At 49.5% G+C, this 19,662-nt stretch overlaps 1 protein-coding gene across 3 annotated transcripts in view; it reads right to left on the reverse strand.

Annotated features, from left to right (window-relative positions):
- The window catches only part of SH2B2 (SH2B adaptor protein 2), a 71,547-nt gene that overhangs the window by 9,073 nt on the left and 42,812 nt on the right, over positions 1-19,662 (reverse strand). For 2 of the 3 annotated variants that reach the window (XM_050929105.1, XM_050929102.1), the window contains exons 3-8: positions 16,319-16,420; positions 8,843-8,934; positions 6,064-6,158; positions 5,338-5,367; positions 4,209-4,394; positions 3,223-3,416 (exon numbers count right to left, since the gene is read on the reverse strand). In XM_050929105.1, the coding sequence (XP_050785062.1) occupies positions 3,223-3,416; positions 4,209-4,394; positions 5,338-5,367; positions 6,064-6,158; positions 8,843-8,934; positions 16,319-16,420 (699 nt within the window). The remainder of the gene's footprint in view (positions 1-3,222; positions 3,417-4,208; positions 4,395-5,337; positions 5,368-6,063; positions 6,159-8,842; positions 8,935-16,318; positions 16,421-19,662) is intronic. The other variant, XM_050929103.1, reaches the window with a different exon arrangement.

Genomic DNA, 19,662 nt, shown 5'->3' on the forward strand with positions numbered 1-19,662 from the left:
TGCCAGGGGGACATCCCCTTCGGCCCTGCAGAGGTGAGAGGGCTCAGAGCTCCCTCAGCCCTAATCCAGTTCAGGAATGTCTCCCTTTCCCCGTCACCCCAACCCAGGGCTTAGCAGGATGTCTGCTGGACCAAGAACACCCCTGCCATGTCTAATAAGAGAGAGGATTTGCACTCTACTCTGCCACTGAATCCTGACAGGTTTCTACTTCACTGAACCCCCTCAGACGTCATCCACAGCACCATTCAGGCGAAGGCATTTCGCTTTCACACATCAGGCCAGGAAACTGTGCAGCCAGCACCAAAGGGCTAATAGATCTCTCCATGGGAGATTAACTAGTGGCGTCACCAAGGGGAGAACTGATGCCCCTTCGCTAGAATGTGGACACTTGCGAGAGTTATTGCTACCGAGCCACTCGGGCTGTCCCAGCATTTAGGGCCATCGATGCCAAGCAGAAACAGAAGAATAAAAGAGAGGCTTTTAATTTAGTGATCTCAAAGCACCTTAGAAAGGGAGCCAAATATCAGCCTCGTTTTGCAGAGGAGCTGGGAATGGAGCTTGAATAACCTGCCCGTGGTCACTCAGTGAGTCAGTGGTGGTGTAGGGAAAAGGCGGCAGATCTCCAGAGTTGTCCCCTGAGCTAAAGACTAGGTCCAACTTGTTCTAGTGGGATCTCTTGTCCCGCTGGACAATTAAGCAGTGTCAGCCTTTCACTGGCTTGCAGGCTAGTGGCACCATCTCACTGCTGACCCACAGCTGGTATCATGGAGTTAGGGCAGCCATGTTACAGAGGGACAGACTGCAATGGGTGCTGACAGTCGCATAGCCTGTGCTTAATCCGGGCACGTGAGTCATACACCGCATAAAAAAAGGTCTGCGTCAGACGCACACAAAAAACTAGCCACCAAGAACAAATGGGCTTTATATTTAAAAAAAAAAAAAAAAGCAGGCCTTGCTCTGATCTTCCTATTGTGCCGTTCCTGGCAGGCTGGCACTGGGATAAGGCGCTGCCAGCATTGTTTCTTTTAAAGCCTTCCTGCCTTAGCAGAGCAGCAAGCGCTGTCAAATCTGCAAGATGCATTTCAGTGGCATAGCCTTTCCACTCCCCCAGCTTCATGTTTGGGGCAGCCAGACAGAGCCCTAGATGGCAGCTGCTTTTCTTTTGGGGAGAGGGGGGCGGTTAACGCTCACTTGGGAGCCGAGCCCGGAGACTAAAGTGCAACTGCGTGGGCTATTGGCAAAGTGGGTAGTTTGGGGTCCCCTTGGGCATTTTACTCTCTATTCATTCGAGCTGGTCTGGCAGGGCCCCCCCAGCAGCATCTTGAGCCAACAGGAAGCTTTCGCTTCCTCCTACACTCTAATCCTCCAGGGCTGCTCTTAGTCCTCTCCCTGCACCGAGCGGCTCATTCACTCTCCTCTAGCAGCCTTGCTTCGCACTGGCTCCCTGGGCTGCTCCAGGTGGCTAACATCCAACTTCCTTTATAGCCCCCGCAGGCTTCCTTCACAAGGGGTTTGATAGCCCCAGTGTCCTGGCTACATTCCAGTTCTGGTAACCACCTGACAATCCCTTCCTCACTTTCAACTGGATCCAGGACCCCCATATTGCTCTCTGGGGACGTCTTTATTGCAGCTAGAGGTAGATATACACACATTAGCTTTGATCAGGGTGTGCAGCCGGGGCAGCGCAGGTGGCGGGAGGGGCTAGCCACCCTGAGAACTATCCCGTCCAAGACCTAGGCCCATACTCAGACCATTGGCCCATACTACCACCCTTCAGCTACGTTGCTATTTTTAGCATGCTAGCTCAAACGAAGCTAGCATATGTATATTGACTCAATATACCCTCTGTACTGACCAGTAGCTCAGTATTTCTGTGCCCTGTTAAAAGGGGTCAGCATTCCACCCCAGAGATAGCTGCATTTCAGTGATGGTGAGCTAATCCCTGTTCATTACATAGGTCTCCATCTTGCCCTCACATATAAGGGTATCACTTCCACTGAAATAGATTCATAGATTCTAGGGTCAGAAGGGACCAATGTGATCATCTAGTCCGATTCCCTGCACAAAGAAGCCCACAGAACCCTACCCATCCACTTCTATAACAAACCCCTAACCTATGCCTGAGTTATTGAAGTCTTCAAATTGTGGTCTGAAGACCTCAAGCTGCAGAGAATCCACCAGCAAGTGACCCATGCCCCACGCTGTAGGGGAAGGCGAAAAACCTCCAGGGCCTCTGCCAATCTGCCCTGGAGGAAGATTCCTTCCCGACCCCAAATATGGTGATCAGCTAAACCCTGAGCATGTGGGCAAGACTCACCAGCCAGCACTCAGGAAAGAATTCTCTGCAGTAACTCAGATCCCATCCTATCCAACATCCCATCGCCAATCAATGGGAGCTTTGCCTAGACAATCTCGGGGCAAAACTGATCTGTAGTGTTGTAGCCCGGTAGACCGGCCACTGGACTGGGACTCAGGACACCCGGGTTCTATTCCTAACTCTGCCATTGGCCTGCTGGGGGACCTCAGGCAAGTCATGTCCCGCCCTGTGCCTCAGTTTCCCCATCTGTAAAAAGGGGATAATGATACTGACAGCCTCTGTAAAGTGCTTTCAGATCTAACAATGAAGAGAGTGAGGTAGTAGTAGTTTGTGGAGTGCTTCCAATTCTGGTAACCACTTGACCATCCAGACCTCTGGATAAAAGGCCGTACATAAATGTTAGCTCTTTTCATCCCCCCTTATGCAGCACAGAACTAAAGACACAGAGAACCATTGGGAGACAGGATTTCTCTTCCCTTCCTGTCCTAATTTGTTATACAGCATGGCCATGTGTTTTAAACAGCTGCTACGATCCTCTGCAGAGGTGGCCACATTTCCGCCACAGATGGAATGGATCCTTGTGCATCATTCTGGGATGAAAGACACTTTCAAGGGTCAGAGGATTATTCGTATTTTGGGATCTTGGCAAACCCAAAAAAGCCCAGTCAATAACGACACTTCCGAGCATCTTTTTAGAAGTCAGCAGAGCCATCCTGCTTCCAAGCCCCACTGTAATCAGACAGGTGGGCCAGACAGGCCCCCTGTCCTGCTCTCTGCACACTACATGTCGGAGTGACACTGAGAGGTGGAAAGACAAACTAGGGATAGCACCAGAGAACAGTGGGTGAGTGCTGCTAGGGCAGTTCTAAAACCAATGAAATAATCAGCATCACAATGGCACTTGCCTTTGCTTTCCCCTGGAAGTTAAAAGTCAGCACGTATTCGCCTGGTCGAGTTTCGCTCTGCCGAATGACAAACAGACCATGACTCCTGGCCCCGCCAAAAAGCACCAGTTGGGCAGCTTTGATCCGCGACAGTGTCCCGTGGAACCAGGGGAAATCTGAGAGGTTGATCTCTGCTTCTGTCTCGCTTTCCTCCCCTGTACAGTTGGAAAGGGGTAAAAGAAAGGCCATTTAGAGAGAGAAATGTTTGTCTTTCGAAAGGGATGGCAGCAATAGTGAATAGACTGCAGGGCTCTGGCAAAGGACATTCTGGCTATTCTAGCAGGACTGGGACGTCATGTGGGAAAATAACATCCAAGCAGGCTGGCTACTAAGTGCTAGGGTGACCAGACAGCAAGTGTGAAAAATCAGGACAGGATGTGGGGGGTAATAGGACCCTATATAAGAAAAAGACCCAAAAATCGGGACTGTCACTATAAAATCAGGACAGCTGGTCACCCTATTGGGTGCTCCATTCAATTCCACTGAAAGAGCAGCCAGGCAGGGCAGAAAGAGGGTTTCTATATTAAACTAATAATGGGCTCTTCTGGCTGGGAGCAGCAGGGCAAGGTTAGAACTGAGTGCACTCAGCCCTCCCTGCCTGCCTGTACAACCTGCCCATCACCACCGCCCCACCAGCTTTATTCCTGGGTCCACACCTTCCCCCTTTTCTCCACCAGGCACACCCGCCCTCTGTATAGGCACCTCATGTACACACCTGTCCCCATGAACACCCCTTTCTTTAATCTCCCACCTCCACCCTTCCCCCTCACACCCTTCACTCTAATCAGAATGCAGCAGTTCTGCTCAGGCTTGCTCAAGAGACTCACGTTGCACTGCAATGGGATTTTCCCCTTTTCTTCTATTAATTGTGTCACATGCAGCAAATCAGCTGGAAGGTAGCCAGTGTGGCTACCTCCCACTTGCCCCGCCCAGAGCCTTGCAGGTACCTGCTAAATGACTGCTGGTGGCTGACGACTCCAGGGTCTGCAGGAAGTTTTCAAGTGGTACATGGGCCAGGTGTTCCCCTGAGGAGTCCCTGGCCCTGCCATGCGGGGCTGAGATGATAGTGGCAGCGATTGGGGTGGTGGTTTGGGTGGCAAGCACAGAACATCTGTCTGGAGTCCTGTGTACAGCTGAAAGGAATGCAGGCTTTAATGGCTTAAAGCTCAGAGTTTCTCTGCAAATCAACCCACAGACACCTGTTACAGACCCACCAGACTGGTGCTACGCCATCAACTTTGGAGCAGTTTCTTGGAGAAACCCTTCAGTAAGTCAGACCCCCAAGGGGTCTTGCTCCTCCTTCAGGGCAGGCCACACAGCCTCCCGAGACTGAACCTCGGGGGCTCCAACACTCCTGCTTCACACCACGAGCTCTGCTCAGCAAGTCCAACTGAGATTGACACCTGGTAGAGACTTGTTCACCCACCAGGGATTAATGCACCTCACCATGTACTGACAGGGATGCTGAGGCAGTGTTGTCAAAACAGGTGGGTTTATTAGTCACCCACAATGGAGGAAGTCCATAGGTTAGAGTAGAGGAATGAGGGTTAAAGCACAGCCTAGTCTGGCTAGCTCAGAGCCCTAGGCAAGCTGCATTTTCTGGCTCCGTCTCTCTGTCTGCCTTCCTTAGCCTAGTTCCAGGTGAGTGAGCTTCCAGCTTCCTCCAGAAGCCAACACTGTATCCCTCCAGCTCACACCTTCCAGCCGTTTGTTCTCATGCCGAGGTCTTTGTTCAGCGTCCCTGCTGAGAGGTGGGGGAACTCCATCTCCCTTTGGGTCACTGCTTACTGGGGTCAAAGTCTGGTTAACTGGGTTTTCCACTGATACAGGTCTGAATTTCCTATTGCTACAGTGTCAGCCTTGGACAGTCCTTTTTAGAGACATATTCAGGCTCAGAGAGCTAGGCAACACACACACACACACCCTCTTAGCCTGCCCCCAGAGACAACTTAGTCCTCCTCCTTGCCCACTGGGTAGCCATGCAAAATATAGGAGAAACTGAGGCAAACAAAAGATTGATAACAAATATTATAGAAAACCCCCATGTTGTCAGCCCCACATTCAGTAATAACAGACCTGGTGTACTGTCCCCTATGCAGTCTGCTCCTATTGGAGAGAAAGGTAGACAGTCGGCTGGTTTAGTTTGTTGGGTTAGTTAGTGCCAGACTGGTCATCCTAAAGACTGCAGACAAGCAGAGTCACTTTAACCCTTCCCTGCATGATCCTGCCAATATGCTACTCCCCTGCCCTGGAAGGACAACCTCGAGAAGTAAGAGAGAATAGTTCAGTCTCAGACAGGCCATTCACTGTGCGGCTGCTCTGCTGTGACTAGCGACAATGGTGCCATGATGCCTCAGTAGGAGCTGGATGGAGACCCAAACTCTTCTCACACTCAGCAGAGCACAGAGAGCAATGACGTTTTGGTCAACAGAAGTGGGACAGATTTGAAACAGAAGCCAGAGTCTCCATGTGCTGGTCTCAGTCTCCTGTGCCATCCATTTCTTTAGGGATAGATTGCTGGGGTCAGCTAGGATCAGCTGCTGGCTACAGGGCACATGTAAGCAGGGTATTTTAATAGAGTCAGAAGGGCCAGATACTGGGCCTGCATTCCTGGCCTGTCAGATCAGGGTGGCTGTACCATGAATGAGAACAGATCCTCAAGGAGAGCGGAGTTGCTCCCACATTTTATAATCTTTTCTTTTGTTGTCAGTTGCGTTCTCGCCTTGAAACCCAACCTAACACCACAAGATGCCCAAACATCTGAACCCAACATTTCTGGTGATTTTCTCCGGGGGTCCTTACCATCAGCCACAAATTCACAGCTGCAGGAGGGTACCCTGCCTGGCAGGCAGGCTCCCTGCACACAGGAGGAAAGTTCAATATCATCTCCGCTGTCCCTGCGAGGAGAAAGCAGAGCAGATGGTCACATGCAGGCTGTCACTCTCTGCAGGCACACGCCTCACTGGGGACAGGGAAGAATTTCCACTCTCAGGTAGGAACCATGGTTCATTTGACTGATGTTATAATTCTGGGTAAATTCTAGCTCCATGCACTCAGTTGGGTGCTCTGGATCACATTTCTAGTGTCTGTGCCATGAAACAACGGGCCCTAGTTCTGCCAGACAGCTGCTGTGCCTTTCTTGCCAGTCCCTGGGATGCAGGCCAAGCTCCCATGCTGGCCAGTAATGGCGGTGACTCGGAGGCCATTTGGGTTGGAAGCAGAGTTCAAAGAGAGCATCTGGGACCGAACGGATGGGGGCAGGTAGGGGAAGCAGAGCAGGTGGGAGAGATGAAGGCAGGCCAACCCCAGAGGTGGAGGACACCCATTTGGAGATGGAGGAGCTGATGTTTAACATAGGGGGGTGGAGTGGGAGCAAGATAGGCCTGGTGGGCCTGGAGACAAGGTCTCTTGGGGGGACAGCAACAGCCAGTCCACCAGCAGGAACGTCAGACCAAATGACCCCCTATAGGAGCAATGCGTGTGCACATCCCTGACCATTGGCTGACTCCTCCTGTCAGTCACAGCTGTGCCGGCCCCTTTAGCCTGATGCCACTGTCATGCAAAAAGCCATGCTCTCTTGAAATCCTATTTTTAGCCTGGACGCTCCCGATTGCCCCATTGTGGTGAGATGCGCACACCCGTCTCCGTTACTCTCAGAGCAACAGCCTCTAGCTGAACCAGGAGGACACGTGCTAGCAGGCAGCTCAGGAAGCTGTTTGGGAGGGAGCTGCTGAATTATTTAGTAACCAGCGAATGAATCAGCAATCGGAGTCATTCAACTGCAACCCTTAAAAAAAAAAAAAAAAACCTGCAGAAAATGTGTTGACAGGGCATTGACGAGGTTTCCGATTCAAACCTTTGGCAAAAGGATCAAGCACAGCAACACAAGATGAATGAAAATTCACTCTTGGTGCTCACTGGGCGTGCTCCTGTGTTAAATATCCCAGAGCGCTCTATAAACATGGGCCTGATGCTGCAAATACTTATGCCCGTGCTTAGCTTCAAGCCCACGAAGGGTCCCTTGCATGGCTGCAGGGCTGCTCACGTGCTGGAAGTTAAGCACATGCATGCCCGTTTGCTGGATTGGGGCCCTTACTCCTGCAAGGAAGGCAAAGTATTTGCCTCCCATATTGCAAATCGAGAGAGAACTGCGCAGAGATGTCAAGCCACTTGCTCAGAGTCACAGAGCATGGCAATGGTGGCAGAGCCAGGAGTCCTGGCTCCCATCTACTGCCTTAGCCCCTGGATAACACTCTTTACAAGCTGCAGGGCAGTGACCAAAGTGCATTAACGTGGTCCTCTAGACTTCAGAAAGCTCTTTGACACCTAAACCCTTGACCGTTCTGTGGGCTGGGCGCTCTCAGCTGAGGGCTCCCGCATGCTCTCTCCAGCAAAGCAGAACATGTATAATGTGCTCCCAAGACAGGGATTCAATAAAAACCAACAGACATCCCTCCTTTCCCAGTTCCTCCCTTCACATCTGAGCCACCGTGAGAGTCCCCTTCCCCCGTGAAAAGCTTAGTATTTCAGACATGTTTGGAATTAGGATGGAGCCTTATGCTGCAGAAAGGCAGCTAAAGCCAAAGCAAATAAGTCTATTTGCTACTGTGAGATGTTTATTAAGGTACTTTAACCTTTTCCATGATGTCTTGAGGAGTCAAACCCTTCTCCCCCCCTCAAACCCTCAGTGAGACCGAGACAATCTTCTACAGCGTCTTGCAACCTAACAGATACCACACCAAGCTGGTAGCAGGCTGCACACACAGGAATCACTGTCTATCAGTGAAACCCGCAGCAGCTGCCTAAACCGTAGCACTGCACAACAGCATAGGAGAGGATGTGAAGACAAATGTATCCAATTGTAATTGCAGGCAGAACCAGACTCTAACCCACTGGTTAGCATGTGCGAGACATCCGGGATTCCTGTCACAAATAAGCCCCCACTTACACGATGTCCGCTATATTAGCTGACACATTGGAGATTTAAACTAGGAACTCCAGAGCTACAAACATGAGCTGGTTTAGCTAGAGAGACAAGCCTCTATAGCTGTTGGCTGTAACAGGCTCAGAGCGGGAGGGGCCTTGTTTCATCACAGAGATGACTGCTGGTTAGTACCAGTGTTTCTCGTCCAGTCAACTGGATCCGAAAACTGTTCCCTGTCTGCCGGGGCAGTAGATTGGTGGGTCACTCAATGACTAAAGCTAGCCAACCTTTTCTGAACAAATTCTGTTGTTGAAAAAATGAGTTTAAAAAAAAAAAAAGGCATTTTGGGGTGAAAAAAAATTGACTTTTTTTCATTTTTCTTTCTCTCTATCTGAGCACCTCACATTCTCTGTAATGGATTTATCCTCACAACACGCCTGTGAGGTGAAGCAGTGTTGTCATCCCCATGTTACAAATGGGGAACTGAGGCAGCAAGAGACTAAAGGACTTTCCCCAGGGTCACATAGAATGTTTTGGCAGAGCAGGGACTGACTCTTAGGCCCAGGCAGTGCTCTAACCACTGGATAATCCTTCCTCTGCTGAGATGGAGAGGTGCCTTTTGAAACAGGGAGGGCAGCTTCCTCAAGTAAGCCTTACCCAGGGTCTATGCAGTCCTGGATATCCGCCACCCAGGAGTGTTTCTGGAGGGAGTCAATGGTTTCCAGGATATACTCAGCACCATTCTCCACCTAGATGGGGAGAAAAGGGGGCGGGGGGGTGAAAGACGCAGTCAATTTACAATTCCTTTACCTGTTTGAAATAGACTCTTCCTCACTTTGTCACCCACCCCAGAGACGTGAAAGGAGAGGAAAAATAAACTGCATAGCCCGATCAGACTGGGCCGTGAAGTTAAGCAAATGCCCGTATCACACCTTCACCCACCACTGTAATGCAGCCACCTCTCTGGCGCATGGGCAGCTGTTAAATACCTCACAACACATCAGTTCAAAATGGGAAGTGAAGGTGCATATCCTGTCCAAAAGAAATTATGATGTGGAGTGGAAGGGGAAATTTTCAAGCGTCTGACTGTAACTACCTACATTGGAATTAGACAGAACTCTGGGGCTAACATCCCTACTTCTGGGAAATGTGCCATGGGCTTTTTAAATGGACATGACTTCAGTGTAAAGGCTCATCTGAAAAAGACAACCTAAGCCCAGCACCACAATACCCCCAAACTCCATGCTGGAACATTACCTCAACATTGACTCAGACGAAAGAGCCCACTTACTGATCAACAAGCCTCGCTTCCTGTAGTATCCCAGGCTTTCTTTGAAGGTGTCCCTCCCTTCCACATACTAACCAGGCCCAACTCTGTTTGGTTCACCACATCGGATGCCACAGCCAGAGGCAGTATGGACAACCCCAAGTGTTCCAAAATCACAAGTCAGCTCTCCATCCTCCCAAGAAAAAAATGCAAGATTATCTTTAAAATAATTAGATTTTTTTAAAAATGTAATATATTTTAATGTCTTGTTATTTGCTTCTGGTTCCCCAGTTTTTGTCTGCAACCATGTGGGCTAAAAACATACTTGAAAAAATAGCACGCTGACAGTCGTGTATAATCACATGACTCCAGGAGCTGGGGCTTTAAGTAAAAATACCAACAACCAAAAGAAGTGACACAGCTGCAGAAGCTAGGGCTGGAAGGGGCATCATAAGTCACCAAGTAGAAACTCCTGCATCTCTAGCAGACTTTGCCCCATTCCACCCCGCCAAGCATGTTATATGATCTGCTAACTGGACGAAGGCAGGCCTGGCTCATTCAGGGCATCACCTCGCTGGCCAGGATGACCTATCAAATGAGCCTAATCACATAGAGCTGAATCACTGCACTCAAAATAAACAAGTTGTAGGCGGAGCTGCCAAAGCTCTGCTCGGGATCCCCAGTCAGAGCCGGAGAGCAGCAGGGGGCATGAATCTGTCCTCTTGCCAAGAACCAGACGAGCAAGCGCTGTGAATTAGCAATGCCACCCCAGCAGATATGCCTAGCGTGAGCAGGTGATTATTCCATTCCTGTGATACCTCACAGTAAGTGAAACTGCCACCGACACTTTATAAGAAACACAAAATATGCCTGGAAGATATGTAAAAGCAGCAAAGAGTCCTGTGGCACCTTATAGACTAACAGACGTTTTGGAGCATGAGCTTTCGTGGGTGAATATCCACTTCATCAGATGTGGGTATTCACCCACGAAAGCTCATGCTCCAAAACGTCTGTTAGTCTATAAGGTGCCACAGGACTCTTTGCTGCTTTTACAGATCCAGACTAACACGGCTACCCCTCTGATACTGGAAGATATGGGGATTCTTCAATAGTTTGAACAAAAGGAAAGGAAAGGAAACAAAACACAGTGTTTAGATATCTTGCAAGGCACTATTTTTCTGCACAGTGAAAAGAAATGCAAGCATACAAAAAGGAGCAATCAGTTAAAGGGTGTATCAATACATTTTGTCTGAAAGGAGAGACAAAGTGCAGGGCCAATTTACAAGGGAGGTCCTCTGAAATAGAGGGGAAGGTTTTCCATTCACAAGTGTGCATTTCCTCTTCCCTCCATCATAAACCCACCACTGCATACAGCTGACACAATTACTCCATACATCAAACGCATGTGGGAAATTGAGAGCGGATGCCTGCTGCTTTGGCTCAAAAACTACAGACCTCCTCTACCTGAGGAGAGCGCCAATAGGCAGCGGAGATAATAGGTCCCTTATTTTTGCTGGGTGTCCAGCCCCTACATCAGTCACTTCCACTCTTCTTCAAGGGTGCTGGAAAAATTTGTAGAGTGGGGGTGCTGAGAGCCATTGAATCAAACTGTAAACCCTGCATGTAATGGAAACCTCTTCAAGATAGGGGGTGTGGAAGCACCCCCAGCACCCACAGTTCCGGCATCTATGCACCTCTTCCCAAAAGACGTCATTGCAGTGCATCATCTGAGTCCAGTTGAATTCACCACATGCTTTCCCCACACTCACTAATTCTTTAGGCAGAAGAGGTTTGTGGGAAGATAGCAGCATGTAAAGGGGGAGAAGGTTCTGGCTCTGGGTCAGCACCACGCCAATTCCTGAAAAGTCAGCAGACCTTTTAAACACTTCCCTTCCCTGAGGAGACAGAGAGCAGGATCTCAACAAGCAATTATGGGCTTTGAAACTAACAAACCAAATAAACCCCTAGGGGAAACAGGGACTGAAGCAAAGGGGAGAGCTGTTATTGTCAGGGAATTACTGGGAAAATTTAGGAGAGGAAAGAAGGCACATTAATGCACCTGCTATCCCAGGACACGATTCCACTTCACCCATCACATGCCTTGCTCAATCTGAAAAGAGAAAGTGTAAGGAACAACCCCCCTCTCCCCCACAGCAGAACACCAAATACGAAGTTTTGTGCTCCACAAAGTCCCTTTGTCCTCAATGAAAAGGAGTGCGGGTGAAGTTTGCATAAGTTTGACTTGTCAAGGAACCGTCATCCAAGGGAAAGAACCATTTCCATGGCAACCTCTGCGTGCCACGGGGCATCCAGTCAATTCAAAGCGCTTTCTTAAAGGTCTGGTAGGCAGTGGGAAGTGATTGAAGTGCCAGGCTTTTCATCAAATTATGGTAAAGACAAAGCGATACCCTACTACAGGCAGTTTTCCCCTTGACGTTTATGATTGTGAGAGCTTTAAATAGGCTCATCCACACAGGCAAACTGGCCTCTGAACTCTTCCTTTGAAAATATGCTTTAGGCAAACAATGGGGAAGAGGAGTGAAGTGATGAGAACATCAGGTGTCTAATAAACTCAGATGCAAGCAGAAGGCTAGTGGAAGTCAGAGGAGGCAGCACTGGACCATAAGTTAATGTTCCTTTCTCCAGTGAGGCTGTTCAAATATCATGTTAGCCCAGTATGATTTGCTACAAGGAAGGCAAGATCTAGGGTAAAATTCTGCATGCAAACAGTATTTTCATCAGTATTCTACATTAAGTGCATATAATGGAAATCACTTCAAGCCAGCACCCCTAGTTCGGCACCTCTGCACCTCTTCCCAAAAGGCGTCTTTGCACATGTGCATCATCTGGGTCCAGCTGAATTCACCACACGCCTTCTCCACACTCGCTAATTCTTTAGACAAAAGAGGTTTGTGGGAAGACAGCAGAATGTAAAGTGGGGGAAGGTTCTGGCTCTTGGACTTTCCAGGGAGTTATTTAGTGGTCAGCGGCAAGCCAATATTTTCACCAGTATTCTACATTCAGTGCAAAACTCAATTCAGCCTTAAAGCTATTGAGCTGCAACTGGCACTTCCCTAATAAATGAAATGCAACAGCCATGAGGTCACCAAGGTGGTCCTGAGTTAGACAAGGGGATAGGATTGGGGCCCGCGCTGCGCATGTGCTTGGACTCTCTCCTAATACCCCAGTTTCTCGTTTCTGTAGCTCTGATGGAAATACATTGAAGACAGCAGCCAGGAAATACGGGTTAGGGTGGATGTTGATTCAGAGATGAGCACCCCCTACTGAGTCCCCCTCAGTGCTTGTTGCAGCACAGTGCCTCCTGGCATCCCACTGGGAGCTTAGGTTGGGTTCTGGCTCAGTCAGTGCCAACAGGAATAAGACATTGCATTGCTCTAGCTTCTCATGTCCCTGATCCCCAACTGCTTTGCCAGGAGAGGGAGCATTAGTGTCCTCCTTTTAAACGACAAAGGCACAAGGAAAGGAAATAACTTCTCTCAGGTTATACCATACACCCAGGGCAGAGAAGTGAGCAGAACACAGTCTCCAGCCTCAACCCACTGGACCAAAACTGCACCAGCTTTTGGGTTTGAACTGGGACCAAAAACAAAGGGACCAAGATATCCTGAGAGCACCTGATCTTGTGACTGCCCTCTTCCAATTCTGGGGACATGTGTCGTTTGGAGAGCTCAGACAGGCAGCTGGATATCTGGATGCTCACAAACACGCAGTGCTTGCCCAGCCCTGGAATGGATGTTGGTGCACTGAAAACATAAGGCTATTTTCACTCACGTATGCATGCAAACCTCCTGGCTGTAGCTGTAAGCGTTTCTGATCAGGCTCAATGGGGAGCCATAGTCCATTAACACAAACATCCCATAGAGAGCAGCTGATGTGAAGTGGCAGCCGCATTAGTCGGAGCGAAGTACTCTCTCTTTTAAAAAAAATGTAATTTTAACTCAGCATTCATTGCGTGTTTTCACATGGCAGCCCAGGATGAGCGAGTTCATGCACCGAGCCAGATTCTAGGAGCTCTGTGTTTTGGGGGCAGGAGAGGGAGGGGGGAACCTGGATGGTTGGGAATGAAACTCAGCAGCAAAAAGGCAGAGCTCAGCTCCAGATGGGGGAGCCGCCTCCCAGCTCAGCAGGCAGAACAGACAGATATTTTCCACCCCTTCTGCTTAGACCCAGTGGGATGAAATCCCCTTTTGTAGGGAGAGTTTGTTAGCAGCAGCTGCCACCAGCATGCTCTACAGGATAGCAAGCTAATTAATTGTATTTTATGCAAAACTCTTCTCTGGAGTCTCTACAGCAAGCGAGAAACAGACTTTTACTATCTGCTCCCCTCCAGACTCCTGTCGGCTGTGTGATTCCTCATCCCTAGGGACTGTACAGCTTCCAATGCCAGTGAGGTTCCCACAGAGCAAACAGCATCTGCCAGCTCCTTATTGATAAAACCATCACTACACTCTAGTGGCCTGGAACAGCAGTATTTACATACCAGAGAGCAGCTCCCCAAGAGAGGAAGCATGACTGTCTTGGAGTGTGGACAAATCCCCCTTTGCCAGTCAAACAAGGCTGTCTACCTAACAAATCCTTTTTTAAAAAGCGGAGAGCCTCTTCTGTAATCTCTCTATAGGGAGAGGTGCCCAGAAGGCAACCAAAGACCAAATGCAGCCCCTAAGAGGGAGAGGACAAAGCAGATAGTCTTTTAGTGTTCTATTCGTCTAGAGGCCCCAATGTTCCGGGCACCATCCAAACACACAGGGAGAGACAGTCCCCCGACGAGATTGCAGACAAAAGGTGGGAGGGGAAACAAATCAGAGGCAGGGCCGGCTCAAGGCACCAGCCCAGCAAGCAGCTGCTTGGGGTGGCCAACAGTGAGGGGTGGCACGTCCAGGTCTTCACTGGCAATTTGGCAGCAGGTCTCTCAGTCCCTCTCGGAGCGAAGGACCAGCCGCCGAATTGCCGCCACAGACTGAAGCAGCGGCATAGAGCTGCAGATCACGATCAAGATTTTTTTTTTCCTTTTTGTTTTTTGGGGTGGCAAAAACCTTGGAGCCGGCCCTGATCAGAGAGGAATTAACTTGCCCAAGGTCACAGTTCCCGAGCCAGGAGTAAAATTCAGGGCTCCCAAGTCTCCATCTGCAGAGTTTTACTGCTGATTAAAACAACGAGCAAGCAATGGCTGTTTGCCTATAGGGGGCTAAAAGAATGGAAAACCCTACATGATCATCCAAGTGCACCTATCAGCTAGCGCGGGAAGAGAAGTATAGGAGCCGATACAAGGGGAGCACTTAGTTAATTGTTGGGGAATTGTAAAGTGTGGTCCAACACAGAAAAGTAACTGTGCAAAAATGGCACTACGACAGATCAGTTACATATTTAGTCTCCAGTCTTCACTGTAAAATATTAATTCTCTTAGCTCTGCAAAATCCTCACAGCTCAGAGGCAGTAAGCAGGATTCTATTCTGATTCATGCATCAGCAACAGAATTGTTACCCAGATTCTGGCCACAGAATCTTTGTTGCTAGAAACAGCTATTGTTACAGTGATCAAAACAGCAGGCTGGGAACTTTCAGATAAGGCAGAAAGAGCCCAGCTTAACTGGCAGATCCCAGGGTGAGAAGATGTGCATAGGGGAAATACATCATTTTCCTTGTAAACTGAGCAGATTTGCTCTAGAAGCCAGAGAGTGTATCATACATACATGCCATTGTTATAGTCATTTTAGGACAGCCCTAAGGAGTCTGGCAGTACATCAGACCTCCCCCGGCCAAACAGAGTGGAATTTGGACCTGATTTGGAGCCTGGGCCCTTGGGACAGAGATTCAACACCATCACCACCTTGTCTCTCTGGAGTACCTTTCATTGAAAAACACCCATGCACCAAGCCTCATGACCTCACTGCACTCACTAAGTAACGCCACCAGTTAGCTCCCATGCGGTGCTGGAGAAGGCTACCAAGCCCTGGGTTGGCACAGAGGGGCAGGGTTTGCCTCAGGGACAGACATCACTAGTGACTGCTTGGGGCCACTGTGTTTAAGGGTATGTCTACACTGCACACTAAGCCTGGACTCTGACCCAGGTTTGAGCCCAAGGCCTGCTTCTGTCTACACACAAATCGGCTTGACTTGGGTCAGCAAGCACTCAGCGCCCAGGTCCTCTGATCCTGGTAGCGGGGAGGGAAAGGGAGGGATAGGGAGTGGGTCAGAGCTCGAGTCCTGCTGTGACTTTGGTCCAAGCCCTGCCATTTTGCAGTGTGGACGCAGCTCAAGCCGCAGACCCAAGTCAGAAGGTCTGCACAGTGTAGCATGGAAGTGTTAGCATGGCTGGGAGACCCGGAGCCAGCCAGTGTAAACCTAGGTTTACAATGAAGCGTGAACACTCAGGTGTGGACCCAAGCCCCATAGGCAAGGGGTTAGTGTGCTGTGCAGACATACCTTAAGAGTCTCCATAGTCCAGCACTGTTATCAGTTCATCTGCCCCTTCCACACTCCATAAAGATGGCTGTGGAGGAGGAACGGCAAGACAAATGCAACAGGGCAGTTGAATGTTAATATTATACGTGTACGCTACATTCAGGGGTGGATTAAAGCACTAGAGGATCTTCAGGCAAAGAACTGGCAGTGGCGTGGTGCACAGCTGATTGGTGCCAGCCTTCTGCAGGGAAGAGGATACACGCCAAGGACGCAAAGTGCCCTTCCTCCCTCAGTCACCTCACCATGTGACAGGAGGGAAGGGCACAGGCAGCAGATCTGTGCAGTCACTGGCTGCTGGGGAGTGGAGAAGAGAAGCCCAGAGCTTTGGTGGGTTCAGTACAGTCTCAAGGCATCCAGGGTGCCATATTAACCAAGCAGCCTTACCTTCAGCACAAAGGTGTTGTCTTTGTCCGGCATCTCCAAAGGCATGGTCGTCCGGACCTCAATGATGGCTGAGAGTGGGATGCTGACCTTAGGTTTCGAAGCCTGGAAGAAATAAAAGGAATGAACAGTGCCTGTATAATAGAAGTTCTCCCAATGGACGATAAAGCCCAGCTCACAGCAAGGCAAGCTCCCTCCCCAGTCTGTGCAGTTATTAAAAAAAAAAATGATTTCCCTCATGTGCCTGATAACTTCAAGATCTTTTAATTAAGCCAAGAGACACCCCAGTGGAAGATAGGAGAGTTAACGTATTTTACTGCCAACCCGCTAGCTTATTTCAGCACCTGCTGACATTCCAGCTCTGTTGACTACATTAATGTCTCTCTGTTTTTCTAATCTCTCTCTCTCTCTTTATTAAGATGCGCTGGGAAGAAATAATGCTATCTGATCAAGGAAATATTTAGCATGCACAAAACACATGGGGAGTCAGAGCCAGGAAAGGGCAGCTGGATGGGGGATATGACAGTTTATCTAGAAAAGAGAGAGGCATTTCAATAGGTAAGTGAAGACACATCTGCTTTGTCTATTGTAGGGAATTTTGACAAAAAATTTGCCACTGGGGTTGCCATCAGCTCAGCTGCATCAGTAAGAGCTTTAGTGGGGATGCAGATCTGGTAGCTTCCAGCTTTTCAACACAGTGTGCCAGAGCCTCATCTGCACTAAGGTCGAGATCCTCCACTGCTGTAAACTGACGTAGCTCCACTGCAGTCAACTGAGTTACCCTGATTCACCCCAACAAGAGGCTCCAGCCCCAGGGCACCCCCTGGAAGAGCTGAACTGGCAGCAGCATCAGTGGGAATCTGCTGCTAAGATTCTGAGCATTTGAGCTTGTTCCAGAATCTGGGATGAGCCTATGTTGTGAAAACTGAAATGTTCAAAATAGCACATACATGTGAATGGACACGGTGCTAATATTAAATGAACCCGGGGGTTCTCAAACTGGGGGTTGGGACCCCTCAGGGGGCACAAGGTTATTACTGGGGGTCGCAAGCTGTCAGCCTCCACCTCAAAACCCACTTTGCCTCCAGCATTTATAATAGTGTTAAATATATAAAAAAGTGTTTCTAATTTATAAGGGGGTGTCACACTCAGAGGTCTGCTATGTGAAAGGGGTCACCAGTACAGAAGTTTGAGAACCACTGAATTAACCTGTCTGGAGCCTCGGGGAATGCAGGGGAGGGGGGTTTCCCTTGGTAGGGTTGGAAAGGAGGTAGGTGGTGTAGGATATTGCTCTTCTCATGTGATCCCTCCCCCATGGAAAAGATAACCGCTGTCTGCAAGCCTCAGACTGCTGAATGAGCTTTAGGGTAGGGAAGGCTGTGCCTCCCCAAACAGCCTGGCCCTGCCCCCCATCCACTTCCTGCCCCCCAACTGCCCCATTCAGAATCCTCGACCCAACCTGCTCCTTGTCCCCTCACTGCCCACCCAAGACCCCCTCCCCACCCACCCCTGTTCCATCCTCTGACTGCCCCGACCCCTAAGTCCTGACAGAGCCCCGGAATGCCCACAATCCAATCCCCGTTCCCCGACCCCTGACCGCACCCCCCCAGAATCTCTGCCCCCTCCCTGTCCCCAGGACTCCCTGCTCCTTATCCAGCCCCCCCCCCAGCCCCCTACCATGCTGCTTACCGCTGCCTCCCCATCTCCTGGATCCTCACTGTGCCGCACCCAGGAGCCGCCCTGGGCAGTGCTGCAGCGGCGAGGCTCCAGCAGGGCCTGGGAGCTTGCAGCCTCGCCCCCTTACCACACAGCTCTGAGTGGGGCGGAGCGCAGGCCCCACCTGAGCCAGACCGCTTTAGCTCTGTTCAGGGCTGCTCTTGGATGCGGTGTGCTGAGGTGCTGGGGGATGGGGGAAGGCCAAGGCAGGGCCGGGCCATTTTCTGGGGGACCCCTGTGGGGTCCGGGGCCAATTGCCCCACTTGAACCCCCCTCCGGGCAGCCCTGGTTTCCTATGTCTGTAAAGAACTCCGTGATGAAGGCTCTTTACTAAGCACTGGAAGACACTTTCAAAGTGAACCTTCTCCTGTCCTCACCCTCCTGTCTTGCCCAACAGGCAAAAACAAGCAATTTCAGAGGCATAAATGCCGCTCTCTTTGGGCAATAGGATGGTCTCTATGCACCATTGCAGCCCCGGTAACAGACATACAACCTGATGCAGGCTAAGCACTTTGCACACTGTAGGGCAAGATAAATAATAAGCTGCTGTGTATCTCAGCTCCAGATTTGTGGTGCCTCCTTTTTTAATAGGGAGAGGGAACATGTAGAATGGTTAGGAGCAGACAATACTGTCAGGAATCCTGCATTCTATTCCCAGCTCTCCCAGTAATGCGCTGTCCGGCCTTGAACAAGGGACTTGACTGTGCCTCAGTTACCTCCATCTCCTAAATATTTCCCTTCCCCTCACAGATGTATAAAGGTTGGTTGTTGCCCTCCATCCTAGAGGTGGCTGAATTTCCGCAGTGCTATATGCTGAAGACAATTCAGTCCTGCTTCCATTGAAGTCTATTTCAAAGCTCCCAGTGCCCCAGAGGTACAGGAGTGAGCCTGTGCAAACTGTGCAAACACTTGCTACTGAGCATAGTACTTACACCCCTGAAATCAATGGATGTACACCACTAGTAAACATAACTGGTAGCAAATGTTTGCAGAATTGGGCCCTAAATGTATACAACTCTTCGGAATAAAAAGGTACTATACAAATGCAACATGATTAGTAGTAAAAGCTTGTCAAGTAGCACACTTCATCAACAATCCCCAGATTTCTAGTAAATTGGCCCCCCTAGAATTATCACACATAGGGATTTGGAAATGAGAGTTTCTCTTAACTAGACAGACAGACAGACTAACTAGCTAATCTTCCCGGAAGCTGTGCACTTGAATTCAAAGCAAGCTTCTAGAGAAGGAATAGAAAGGCAATGTAATCATCAGAAAACCTATAAGTTATCCCAAGTGCCTCCAGACTCCTCAATAATAGAAACAGCATCATGATGTGCATAATGCCACAGACTATTAATAAAGGGTTCCGTTCTCATTTGTAAATCAGTGTTGCTGTGAAACAGGAACTAAGAGTTGCCTTTCCTTTCCCCTACGATTTCATTTGGCTGGGCCTGGGAGTTTCTGACCAAGTTACTTTCACTGCAAGACTCAAAATGAATGAAGGACTCTGATCTTTAGAAGTGCTGAGCGCCCACAAAGGATGGTACAAAGCTCAGTGGTTCCTCTAATGCTTAGTCTGAAGCAATGAATTTGCAGAAGCTGCTGGGCTGGTTTTTTTATTTTTAACCAGA

The sequence above is a fragment of the Gopherus flavomarginatus genome, chromosome 19, assembly GCF_025201925.1.
Source record: "Gopherus flavomarginatus isolate rGopFla2 chromosome 19, rGopFla2.mat.asm, whole genome shotgun sequence".
Lineage (NCBI taxonomy): Eukaryota > Metazoa > Chordata > Testudines > Testudinidae > Gopherus > Gopherus flavomarginatus.